General features: G+C 39.7%; 1 protein-coding gene across 1 annotated transcript in view; it reads left to right on the plus strand.

Annotated features, from left to right (window-relative positions):
* LOC108680089 (myb-like protein A) overlaps positions 1-13972 on the plus strand; it is a 42298-nt gene extending 28326 nt beyond the window's left edge. Inside the window, exons 2-4 of the mRNA XM_018168851.2 lie at positions 9611-9664; positions 10061-11886; positions 12030-13972. Coding sequence (XP_018024340.1) covers positions 9611-9664; positions 10061-11886; positions 12030-13089 — 2940 coding nt within the window. The 3' untranslated portion in view covers positions 13090-13972. The remainder of the gene's footprint in view (positions 1-9610; positions 9665-10060; positions 11887-12029) is intronic.
* Positions 13973-14265: the final 293 nt, after the last annotated feature.

The raw sequence follows: 14265 nt of genomic DNA on the forward strand, positions 1-14265 counted from the left end.
GAAAGCGTTTGACAAAGTTGACCCGCCATAAAATTAAGACTAGTGGGGATCATTGGTGTTTTGTTGGCATGGATACACAACTTGCTAACTGAAAGACTACAAGCTGTCGTTGTTGGAGGCTCGAGATGGAGCGAGGCTAGGGTGAAGAGTGGAGTACCACAGGGAATGGTACGCGGCCCTATACTCTTCCTTATCCACATCGCCGACATAGATGTGGCAGTGAACCACACCTCTGCATCATCATTCGCAGACGACATAAGGATAATAATGACTAATACAGACAGGACAGACGGCGAGAGGTTGCAAGAAGACCTCTCTCTGCAATATATGACTGGGCCCAAGCGAACTACATGCAGTTCAACGGGACTAAGTTTGAGGTTCTCAGACACAGAGGTAGTGGTTGAGCTGGTATGGAGCACCGCTATCGAGTACCTAAACAGCTCGGAAATTGGAGAGAAGCGACACATTTGCAATCTAGGAGTGTTGACGAATACGCAGGTCAAGTTTCGTGATCACATAACGGCAATAACCGCAGTAGACAGGCGGCAGAGAGGGTGGATCTGGCAAACGTTCAGAGCAAGAGGAGCAGAACCAATGATCACACTCTTTAGAGACTTTCTGTTACCCACTTTCAGGTAATTTTGCGTTTTACGTTGATCGAGATCCCAGAAACGTTACAGCAATGCTTAAATTTGACGGTGGTCCGTGAATGTACTGGAAAGGCTATGTATTATTTACTTGAACAACGAAGAGTAATCAGGTTATACCTTTTTTATATTACTGGCATAAATGCAATTCTGAAGCCCTCAGCGTATAAAAACTTTCATGGTTCACCGTTTCCACCAGCCGAAAGTCATTGAAAGACCACGGAATGACAGTGAACCATGTTACACATCCTGGCGGTGCGATATACATAGTATATAGTTTAAACTCGCTCTTACAAATATTTTGGAATACTTTTCACTTGAAATCATTATTTATTACCTGCAAAAAACGGATTGTAATATTGAAATTAATGAGTTTACCGCTGAGTTGCAAACGTTCGTAATTCAGATTTCATTTTCTTGCAACCGGTGTGCATAATTAAAAGAAAATCTTCTCAATACATTTCTTCTTACTTTCTTTTGTCAAAATTAGTGTTTCCTGATAAAATTTACCATCAAATTTATTATTATGTAGTCAACAAATTTCCATCTAAATGCCCGCCGTCTATGGTGCCTCAGTTTGTATCGCTCTCTTTCCTAATGGTAAAAACTTTGGCAACCCCCGGCAGGTATCACGGCTGTGTGCATATAATGGCCGAGCGCGTGTGATTCTGGCGAGTCGAAAGTTTTTGAGTGATGATCAATTGGCCATCGTGAGACAGAAGTATTTGCAGCGGCGCCAGTCATGCATGACAGTCACCAATTGATCAGAGCATTTGATCTTCTCACCTCGTCTACATTATATTTGTTTGCACGCTCATTTTATAATTTTACTTTTTTTAGGCAGCTGTATCAACCCTTTCTCTCTCAAGTGCACCGTTATCCTCGCTGTCGTGATCGAAGTTAATGAAAAACAACTTAAGACTTTCAGAAGAGGAATTTATTCAGCTTATTTCGTGAATAATTTAGAACGATGAAGCTCATATGATGGCAATTCTATATGGGTTATTTTCTTCGTGCAATCATTTCACGGTAGCAGCATAAATCCCTACGAGTATATAGAAAGGCGTTCATAATTACTATTGAAATTTTCAGATTGAATTGTGGTAATGACACTTTATAAGTATCGAAAATGTCATAATAATTTCAGGGGAGGAAATAAATTCCAGTGTTTCCTGTCAGGAACGTCTAGTTTGATTATCTGGACTCTGATTTGTAGTGATGAAGTCGATTTACAGCCTTCTACCGAAAAATAATTTTAGTATTTGACCGTGTATTGCGTTAGTTACTCTGTTTAGGACGAGATTGATTATTTTTAGGACAAATGGTGGTATCTCATTTTGAACAATGAAGCTTGTCCGTTTTTCTCTTTCCACAGCTCAATGAGCGCTTTGAATATTACCTAATAAATGTTCCCGGCTGAGAGTTTTTAAATATTTTGTTGCTTTTTTCAATATCTCATTTACAAGTATTCATAATTAAACATACATTAGATTCCAGGTTTACATAATTATATATACATTAGATTTCAAGTGTGCATAACACATTGCCTTCGGAAATTTAGCTTTGTGAACAAAAATGCCTAAGCTGAATGCAGCGACCAGTTCAGCGTTAGAGCTGAATGCAGCGACCAGTTCAGCGTTTGAGCTGAATGCAGCGACCAGGTCCTCGCTTGAGCCTGTCTCTTATACACATCTAGATGTGTATAAGAGACAGGACCAGTTCAGCGCTTGAGCTGAATGCAGCGACCAGTTCAGCGCTTGAGCTGAATGCAGCGCGGCTCAGAGATGATCACTCATGTCAGAAGTCAAGGTCGGCGTCTCTCCGAAGCCTCCGTGAGCTCACTCCGCTCTCACGCTCTGCATGAGGACGAACTGCATTCTGAAAATCTTTTCGTTATTGTGCTTTATTTTTGGGCCTTTTTCTTGAGCCTTTATTATTTGTTATGTTATTAGTGTATTTTTTAGGGCAAAGTGGAGGAAATAACGACGGCAAATAATCATTGCGTAAGAACTAATCACCAGGAGTAATCTGCCACGTGCCGATACCGCGCCGATGCAACAAATGACACCAGGGATTATTATTTACTAAATGGCTTCGTGTCGCAATAGATATTACAGTGTGGCGATAATCGTTACAACAACTTAAGCTGAGTCATATAATTTAGGTGCAAATTACGTGACACGATAAAAAGTGAAGTTATGCATTACGTTACGATGACGGGCAAAGACAATTACCGAGCGGCAGCACATGACTGATGGCTTCACTAAAATAAAAATACACCTTATTACGTGTAGACGCTAACTTGGGTTATCCGACTTCAAAATTTAGATAAAAGTAGCTTGAATGGATATCCGTAATGATTGGCCCTAAAGCAATAGATCATATCCTTTATAGAAAACTGAGGCGTAAATCTTTGGCCGAAATATAAAAATGGGAACTGAATTGTACTTCTAATAAATTTGTTGTCAAACAATACAGGTGCTGTGGTTAATTAACTATTAAATTAATGTCGTCGCCACACATTCTTAAATCTGTTTTGTGAGAGCTCGTAAATGACTTATGAGCTAACCTTGTTTCAAAGAACTGATCGAAAAATGAATCTCGTCCAATCATCTATCACGTGATCTCTATAAAAGAACGTCCTCCCTAAACAGGCTTGAGAGTTTTAAGACTTCATTTATTGATGACAAACCTCAATCTATTACCATCATGCAGTACGTCACGAGTAGGGGTCAATTTGGCAGTCAATAAATGATTACAGAAAGAAGAGGTCACGACAAGCAATATTGGTGCTCGTTAGGATTATAGTACAAGTTTTTTTTAACGAATTTAGAAAAGGTTGCTGAGCGTCGAACTTGGACAAGAATTTTTAAATTACGTAAACGGATATTGGTATCATTATAAAAATGTATGAGTTTAGAAACAGAAATTTCATTCCCTCGAAAGGGAAGTTTGTCCCTAATAAGTTCGATAGTCAGTAAGAAATGTAATTTTTTAGCGACTGCAAAAGTGTGTTCCGATAATATACCATCATTATGAAGTGAATTGACCCTTAAATGTCATTATTTATTGAAGAGGAAAGTTTTCCGAAATGGTGCGGAGCAGTATGCCTGTTTTGGGAAAATTGTCTGTGAATTTTACCTTGACCTAGAGGATGTATTTCGGATTGGAGTTAAGATTATTAATCCTTAAGTATCATACACATATCAAAAAGGCATCACTGAAGTTTGACATCATAGCCGGCTTGCAGACAACTGAATGTACTATTGTGTTTTTAAGAGTCGAGTCTTTCCATTTCATTGTTCAGGTATTTTACCTCGTAAAAGTCAATCGCAAACGATAATTCTGATCTTTGGAACTTGGAGTTCATGGGCCACGATGACTCATACGTGCCAACTCCAACGCAAAATTTCAAACTTCGTTCAAAACAATTAGAAGAAACTGAGATACCATTACAACAAATCATAAGCTAATCTCTTACCTTCACTCACTGTTTAATGTTCAATGGAATGTCTGAACTTAAAATATTAGGGACTGTTGAATTAGGATCATCAAGAGAAAAACAGTGCTTAACTAAAATTGATAATATCTTGATATCTTACAAAACAGTTTTATCCACTGAAGGTTTTATGTAAAAAAATGTTCAACAATTTATGCCACATCTATATTAGATCAGGTGATATTCGTCACATTTTCCTCCTGTCTCTCAGCTCACGTACACAGGAACTCGCGACCTCGTCTCCTTTCCTTGTCCTGTTGAGCTCAAATGAATCGAAACTAATCTTAACAATCAGATGCTCGTCAAGGCGGTCCTCGGTAGCGCTGGTTCATACTAATGATGCTAATACCATGGGCAGGTTTAACCTAATTGAGTCGAAGGGTCTTGCAACCGCCAACTGTTGCGCAAGCTCCAGCGATGTTTCCCGCGAGTCAACATTTGGTGAGCAGTAAAAAAGTGCCCATTACGTGGGGGCCTTTCCCTTTCGATGAGCATGCAGTCTCTAGCATGGAAGGCGCTCCTGCATGATCCCGTTGTCGCTTCCTTTCGCAGCGCAATGACCTCCTGTGGCTGGTTTATGTTCAGCCCAAGCACCGTCTCTAATCTTAGTGTATTTGTTCAGCTTCTCGTATGCAAGCTATTTCAAATTTGCCTTTCGCGTCGAGATGTTCAAGTTTGATCACTGCTCGGTGTTCGCTCCTGGTCACTACTACTTGGTGTTGCAACGAAAGACTCGTGTATGTCATGGACGAACTTGCTGCATTCAAGAGTTGGCAATCAAAGAGTTTTGGGCGTTTTCCTCCGAGAGACAAACTCGTGGATTGTTTGACCTTCGCACTTCGCCTGCAAAATCTTGATGCAATCTCAGGTCTCCAAACCTCCAGGCTTATAGCGCATCGAAATCCACGAATTTTACATTCACAATGTCGAAAAGGGACTTTCGAGCTTTAATTTGAAGTAAATTTCATGTTCAAGGTCAACGAAGCCGCTAAGCAGAGTACTGATCGCATATTGTCGATCCAACATGGAGACCCTTCGTACGACGGATTGCTCTAATCATGCATGGCTCTATTCATGCCTTAGCGAGGCATGCAAAGAATGAAAAATTTGATTTCACTGGCACCTCATGTGTCATCTTGGTGCTGGAGCAGGTCAGGTAAAGTTAACAGCTCCCAAGCAGTGGAACTTTTGTCCTCTTCTAGAGCGTGGTGGCGGCGCTGTTCTTGGGTGAGGATTTAAATGCACAGACATGACCGAGCTCAGCGACAGGAAAGACTGATTATTTAGCCGCTGCCTATCAGCAATAATTTAGAATGCTGCATTGTCATGGTCATCAGACTTAAATGCACAGACATGACCGAGCTCAGCGACAGGAAAAACTGATTACTTAGCCGCTGCCTATCAGCTGTGATTTAGAATGCTGCCTTGCGATGATCATCAGACTTATTCCAACGGCTTATCGGAAGTTAACGTCATCAATTGTTCCTTAATATTAGCCCCTTTAAAGAGCTATCGAAGCTTTTGCAATCCGAGTTAGTTCGAGCGATTGATCGGCCTAGTACATCGGATTGCGACATAAATTTTGCCTATGAGGACTCATTTCAAGTTCATTTTTCATTCTTTAAGTAGCATAATCTTCTGAGAGGTCATTTCTTCTCGTGAAAGTTGATCCCTAATCACTAACTTATGAGCTATGCCTGATTATATTCCTGCAGCGGCAGGAAAGGAAAGGCCGGATTTGACAGCATTGTTGAGTACCTTTTCGTGCCTGCATATATTTTGTGGCGATGAATTAACATAAAGGGTTCTAAAATGGGAGGTTGCTCATTATTGTACACGGTATTAAACATTAGCGTAAAATATTCGATGTGTTTATTGAAGTTTTTCTGCGGGTTATCTTGGAGCTCTGTAAGCCGAAAAACTTTAAACCTTATACCGCCTCGCATTCTGTTTATTGTGATTGATGTTCAATAACCATTGCATTATTTTAAACTGCAATCAGAATCTGTTAAACGTTGGGGCACATATATCGTATCTGTTGACACAGTTCACAAATTTCTTGGTAGTGATACATGTAAAAGAAAAAGGAGCCGCAAGCATTTTTTCAACACGAGCACACAAATCCAACGAAGACCCTTGCAGTCTAGCGTGGCTTGGACTGCAATGCTTTTTATCACAATTTCTAATCAAGCAACGAGTAATCAGGACAGGCATTGCAAGAAAGCATTGCGTTAGGAAGCCCTGCGCAATGAGCAGAAAATTATACAGCATCATGGCTTCGTTTAAAGCAAACCCATTGGGACGTGACGACGAGTTTCGTCTTTTATTCCCATTCATGCGCTGATTTTTACTCTACTTTTGTTCATCAATTGAGATAGAGATGATAAATTTAAAATGAAATATGAATCGAAAATACTCGTATTATTCTGAACACCATGCAAATAAATAATAGTTCATAATGACGTTGGGGATAATATTTCTGTCCGAATCTTCGAAACAAACATTAACAATTTCATATAACCTTTTTTTAGTCATCAATTCAAATGGAAACAAAACAGAACTGAAATAAAACTGATCAACGGTAACCTTGTGTTTCTTCAAAATAGAAATAAACGTTTTGAATTACTAAGAGTCACTAAAAATTATTATTAAGAGTCATGCCTGAGCTTAATAATTGCACAGTGAGGAAAACAGTGAAGAGTGAACGGTTTACGATGAACGGAGAACTTTCTATTAGATTTGAAAATAACGTACTTTGCATAAAGGTTTATCTGTATACTTATTATACTTGCATACATATTATATAACACCTGGTAAACTTTTTGTTTGTAATAGTATTGGCGCTCTTCTAAGTGTTTTACTGCAAAGTTTTTCAGGATGAAGTCTATAGTAATGTATGCAGCGGTCCAAAGCGAAGGCGTCTTGATGCGCTGACTTTCGATGCATCGGCTAGGCTTATATTCCGACTTAAAGGTTCGTGGAAGGTCGACCATCTGTTGTACCTCACAGGGTGACCGTGATTATTTCTATCCGCGTCATTTCTACGTTGCAAAAAGAAGCATTCACTTTCAACCCACTGCAGCAAATCACTAAGCCTTTAAAAATTACGTAAACCATAGAGAGCATAAGCATACTGAACAGGCTTTTTGTTACAGGGAACCTTGTGACTCTTATCTATTCAATTATTGATTGTTAATCTTCTATAGATATATTATATTTATGGAATTAAAAATTTTACTTAATCCCTTATTTTATGCTCACTTGTAAAGAATCATTCAAGTATGGCAAATTCTGCACAATTATCATTGGACTGAAAAATTAAAAAGGACGAATAAACAAAATTATTATTAAGAGTCATGCCTGAGCTTAATAATTGTACAGTGAGGAGAACATTGAAGAGTGGGTAGCTTTAAACCTGCGATCGTAAGCTGAGTTTACGATCACATATTTTTTACACCGTAAATCACGTTCCTACACTTACACGTTGACAGCGATAATGAATTTTCGACGCAGTAAATGATCATTCTAGGAGGAAAGGTGTGAAAATTCTATACCTTTGTGCAATGCCTTTTTTGGTAACAAGAAATTCAAGTGACTTTTCCAGTGAATGCATCAGTTTGCAAGCGTTGACGATCGAGCGTCTCGCCTTATATGGGCAGGTTGCAATTTTTCACACAGGCTGCTGCATGTGAAAACGTAGGCACTTATATAATTAAATATATTTGATCAGGTGAATTAATGGAAGAATTCAATGCCAACAACGTCGAATGTACAAACAAAATGATATTTTCATTCAGGCACTTCAACCGAGAAAACATTATTGTTCGGATATTAAACCATTGAATAATGGTAAAAGTTGATGACAAATCGGCAGTAAAACTCGATTCACCGTTTGTTCATATCAATGATCTACTTTGCACCTTGACTTCCTTAGCGCACTACTCTCATTAGCTTGTTTTAAAACGATTTTAATTCACTGAGACCATAATATTTAGCCTAAATGTACAAGCTACGGTGCACATATTTTGATTAAATACAAGGTAAATTAAAATCCTTCATCAGAGAAAACTTAATATCTTCTCCTTATTCTTCAAAATCACACTACGAAACATTACGTGATGATCATACAATCAAATGTTTATGCACGTATCAGATATCATGCAAGTTCAGGACTACACTACGTGGTGTGGCAGGTCGAGCAGCCTGGCTTGCCGGAATGCTGAGGCCACGGAGGTTATAGGCTAGAACACGCCAAGCTCAAATGACTGGCACTGATGGTAAGTCTTAGTTACCCGACCTTCAGGTACGAATAACATTGGTGACGGTTATTGGATCCGTTGAGTAAGAATGGTACCTACTGACGGCGATCCCATGCTCAGGATGTCTTGGCTGCTGGTGCTTAGTCACCCAAACTAACTCACGTTTCTTTATGAATTTTGCGCAGGTAAAATTTCACCGTGATATGCTTGCCAGAATTCAAATGGAGATTGAAATACGATGAATGTATATGAATCAGCGTATATGTCAGTTATGTTTTTATTAAATGTTGCAAACTATCAGTCGATATCAGCCTTGTCCTCAACTATTTCAAAAATTTCTCAATAAATGAAATGTTTTTATCTGAAAATTTTCATGTAGATGTGAAAATGTACATTTTTATACTGTATGCATTTTTGAAGACCAAGATGATTTTTCATTCGGCACGATAGTTAGCAAAAATGAACCTTCAGCCTCTTACTCGTTTCAGCGATGAAAAAAAATCCCCCTTCAATTTAATGGGAAAGTCACCAGTTAAGAAACTAGAAATTAAATATTTATTTTTTATGCATGAGGCGTTGGGAAACCTGCTCGGGCGATTGTCCTTTACACGGAGCCCAATAAATTTTTCTAGAGAGTGTAAGGCCTGATCATAATTCGACCATTTATGGTAACCGGGGTTAATTAGGGATAAAGGTTGTTGCGAAAGCTTAACCTCCCGGCAATATGAAGACGAAATACTTGTACTTTGTGCCACGCAATTTCCATGAATTTGTCCACGTACTTTTGTGGCCTTCAAGGGACGATGATCGGATGCGTTCACATCTAACCTCTCATAAATTTTGGAGTTTAATCAGTAATAAACTCGGAAAATTTTTCTTTACGGAGAAAATTACGTCGTAAAATTTAGCTATGAATTCAAAGTTATGTTAATCCATTTCCCACAACTTTTTAAAAGATTGATACAATTTTACTAAAATTTTGATTAAATATTTTCCGTAGATATTGAATGAAATTGGAAAATTATTTGATTTTAATTTGGACTACTTTTAACACAACTTTACCAATCACGGGTATGGCTTAAAAATGTATAATCTTTTTCGGCCATATTTATATGGAACCTGAATTCCTGACAATTGGTCAGATCAAAATCTTATCTCGTGATTATCTATGATTCAGTCAGTAATTAAATTTTAATTTTTTACAGATCCTTGTGGTGTTGGCAGCGGCGGTCGCCACCTCAGCCCAGTTCAGTGGCAACGTGAGTTTCTGCTGCATTTTGATAGGGGAAATAAAAAATTCTAGAATTAAATCATTCTAAACGGTCTTATATGTATTAAAATCACTTGTCCGCTTGAATCGCAAGTTAACCAGGAATTTAAAAGCAAAGAAAATACCACAAAAATTCACCATATCTTTATAAGAGAAAACGTTTCGGAGTCCAGCTCCGAACAGAATTTTGTGGTTTGAACTGACGATGGAGCTGGACTCCGAAACGTTTTCTCTTATAAAGATATGGTGAATTTTTGTGGTATTTTCTTTGCTTTTAAATTCACGGTCTTATATGTAATGGACCTTTTGAAGGCTCGAGACAATTCCTGGATTTAATTTGAAGCATTTGTTTGAATTTTACTTGTATATTTTTCATTTCTTCCAGAACCGGCGCAACCGATTCGACACGGATGAGTTCGACAACGATTTCGATGATTTGAACGACCGCTTCGATAGAAGTCGAGAACGCATAAGCTTAGAAAGAGATAGCGTTGAAATTGGCATTGGTGCTTTTAGGAGCGGTAATATCAACAGCAATTTTGCCCGAAACAACAATGCCGCTCTGAACAACAACAATGCTTCGCCATTCAGCATTGCAGCTCAAACCAACAACCGAAATAACATCAACAACAACAATCGCAGCCCAAATAATCTCAACCTTAGGTTGAGGGACAGCATAGAATTCAATAGCATCGAAATTCAGGTCCCAAGCGCAGTTCGTGGCCAGCTCAACAACAACGCGAGGTTCCGCGATAGTATCGAAACGAATAGCATTGAGTTAGTTCAGGCAGCCAAATTTGCTGGGGACTTTGGAGCGAGAATCCGGGACAGCATCAAAACTAATAACAACGAAATTAGAAAAACTATAGGTAATAACCAGAGGACAACAGGTCGCCCCAGAACAAATCTTTTAAGGAGAGACAGCGATGAAAGGGACAGCTTCGAAATTAGGGTCCCTATTTCATTGAACAATCAAGCCGCTATTCCTGCCAACTCAAATGCCGCCCCAAGGAACAACAACGGAGTACGGACTCCAGTTAGAACTAATGTTCAAGCGTCCACCCCAAACAACTTTAATGTGTTTAGAACCATTAGTATTGAAAATGACAGCAGAGAACGCCCAAATGCGTTCCGGAACAATGTTGTTTCTAGTTTGAGAAACAGTAACACTTTTAGAAGGAACAGTATCGAGAGAGATAGCATCGAAATCAGGACTCCGTTCACAAGCAATGTTCAAGGCACATTAGGCAGCAGAAATCCCTTTGGGAGAAACAGCATCGAAACAAACAGCATTGAAATCGTCAACCCGTTCCTCAACGCAGCGCGCAACCAGGGAACTATTCCTGCCACCAACGTGTTTAGGTCCAACAGCCCAGAGGACATTAGTTTTGAGGTAGCTGTTCCGTTCAGAGGTAACACTCGCACTGTCAGTCAGAATAACTTACGACCTCCGCAAAGAAATAACAATCAAATAGGCCGTTTAGGTTTCCGAAGGGACAGCCCGGAACGTAACAGCATCGAAATTACTCTTCCGTTTTCGCCAGTGTTCAGTACTGGAGCTCAGGCTAGCCAAAACAATGCTGGCCGTAACCAATTCACTATTGTCAGAGATAGCCCAGAACGAGACAGTATTGAAATTAGTCTTCCCGTATCGCCAGCTATCGCGCCTGGATCACGGCTCGGCCAAAACAATGCAGCCCGTAACCACTTTTCCATCGTCAGAGATAGCCCAGAACGAGACAGTATTGAAATTAGTCTTCCCGTGTCGCCAGCTATCACGCCTGGAACACGGCTCGGCCAAAACAATCCTGTCCGTAACCACTTTTCCATCGTCAGAGATAGCCCAGAACGAGACAGTATTGAAATTACCCTACCCGCGTCACCAGCTCTCGCGCCTAGGACCAAAATTAACCAAAACATCGCAGGACGTAATCACTTTACTATCGTCAGAGATAGCCTAGAACGAGACAGCAATGAAATCTTCGTCCCCGCTTCCCCCGCTAGCAGGACAAATAACAACAGAGTTCAGAATCTTATCACTTCGAGCCGTAACACTTTCAGTGGCTTCCGAAGGGATAGCTTCGAGCGAAATTCTGTCGAGGATCTCATTGATGATCTCAACGACGATGATGCGGACGACAGAGCGAGAGCTCGTCTTGCTCTGCAGAATATTGGACTCTTGGGGAACACCAGGACTTCGGGAACAACCAGGTGAGGAAATCTGGAAGTAGTGGGCAATAATTATGATTGCTTTATAGAATAAGTTAATAAATACTTTTGACATGGGTGTTTCGGTATTTTAAAACTATGAGAACACTACTTATGATTATTTATATTTTTTATTTTTCATACAGTACATCCAGCATCCAGAGGACACAGAATAATCGCGGAGGTACGAATACTTTCCCAGGCGTCAACTTTGGCACTCAAACATCTAGAACTCAATCCAATGTTGGTCGTCCATTGTCAGCTACGAATGCGTTTAATAATGGTGTCTCTAACGCCGTTGTTGGAAGCCCTGCTCGCAGTTCTTCTCCATCTCTGGCTAGAATACCAATTGACAATGCCCGGCTTCCAGCAATTAATGATCGAAGAACATTCAGCTCTGGAAGTTCGTTGCCTGCTTCCCCAGGGCAATTCATAAATAACGTCGGCCGTCCTCTTCCCATCCCTGACAACCGCAGTATTCTCAGCACCAACATCATTCCTGAAGCCCCTGGATTAACTGCTACTAATATCGGACGGCCACTATCTTCCACTACAAGCCAGACTGGAGGAGTAAGGTTCCCTCCGGCTTCATTCATAGGACCGGCGTCTACTTTTACAGCTCCAAACGCACCACCAAGTTCTGCTTCTTCTTCAGCAAGACCGAACATAAACAATAATCCATTCCTCTTCAGACCAGTCACTAACCACAATGTTATTCACCGCACTAATACTGTGTTTACACCTCCTGCACCTGTTGGACAACCCCTTCCTATTTTATCTAACACTCAACGTCCTCAAACGCGCCCACCAACTACGACCACCCACACCCTGAGACCTAGCACTACTACTCCAAGACCCTTGACCACTACCACCCCTCCACGGCAGACCCCGACTTTGGCAGCACCGAGACAACCTTCATTTGAGAACTCAGTGTCACTGGCAAACCCCTTCGTCACAGCTGCACGCCACAATGACGCTGTCAGAACTGAAACAAATACGCTTCCCAGCAATCCGTTTATTAAGCAGAACTCCATTTCCACGACAAGCTCTAAAAAATCTCCTTCAACCAAGATTAAGAGTGGTAGGAAGCCAATCCCAGTCAGAGTGCCAGAAGGTTTCGAATGGCCAGGAGGTAACGGTTACTACTTCAGGATGAGCACAGGAAACTCCAAACCAATTCAGTATTTCATTAGTTATGATGATTGATAAATTAGTAGGCCAATTGAATGCTTTGCTTGAATGAACACATTCCGCTTAATGTAGGGAATGTGTTGCTGTAAATATGTATAACTTATGTATCCCATATTTTGATATGAAATTTTTTACGTTTCAGTTAATTGAAAATTTTGTATTAATTTCGTCAACCCGAGCGCTCGTGGAATTGTGTTTTTTAAAATTGTCTTAATCAGAATGTATTTTTTGGCTTGTTTGTTTCAGCTGGATTGAAAAAGAGTAGTTTTCAAATTTCATCACAATATATTTGTCAAAAAATTTTATTTCTTTTCATATAGTGAAGAATTGTCCAATTATATAGATCACTTAATTATGCGTCGTAATCATTACATACCGCTTGCAAGCCTCATTTCTTTTGAGAGTTGCAGCACTGAGTTTTCAGCACACATAATTCATCAATGTTTTTATATATTTCATTACTCAACTTGTTATAGGCTCTCTTTTGCTGCTTTATCGCGAACGCTTTTTTCAAGGATCCATGTCGGTGTCACGCATGCTTATCGTCGCTTCGAGCTTGTCAGTTAATTGTGTAAGAATCAAAGCTTCATATGACAAATTTTGCATCTTCAGCAGCGAGTCGACAGTTTTTCTTGACACACATACCGTGTTATTCGTTACAGTCTTATGATTCATAGATCCCGTGTGCTTGGCTTTGTGTTATTCAAGTTCTTTCACTTGATGTTGAAATGTTCAGTACTTCGAGTGACGACCAGCAAGTAAAATGTTTTTTGGAACTTCAATAACGATGTTAAATTTACAATTATTTACACCCAAATTCTGCCTTGTCTGGTAACATTTTTGTGAGTGAAATTTGGTGACTCAGGTAACGAAGCTTGCAATAAAATGTGGGGTTGTTCGAGGAGTTTGATTTTCCTACACTTTTATTTTGAAACTTTCGATAATATTTCCTTCATTATCGTCAGGAAAAATGATGTTGATGACAAGAACTATAGGACAATATTTACTCAAAATAGAGTGATTATATATGCAAATGATGATCTGAAACTATAACTTTTTGCAAATAAGAATTTCGAAACTATTCCTGGGATCTTGCATTCTTAAATTTACACAAAAACTTCATTCGTCTCTCGTTTCAGCAATGAATGTGTGTTGATAGCGCCCTCTTCAGTCCAGAATGAAATAAAAACA

Source organism: Hyalella azteca, unplaced genomic scaffold (genome assembly GCF_000764305.2).
Source record: "Hyalella azteca isolate HAZT.00-mixed unplaced genomic scaffold, Hazt_2.0.2 contig16457, whole genome shotgun sequence".
NCBI lineage: Eukaryota > Metazoa > Arthropoda > Malacostraca > Amphipoda > Hyalellidae > Hyalella > Hyalella azteca.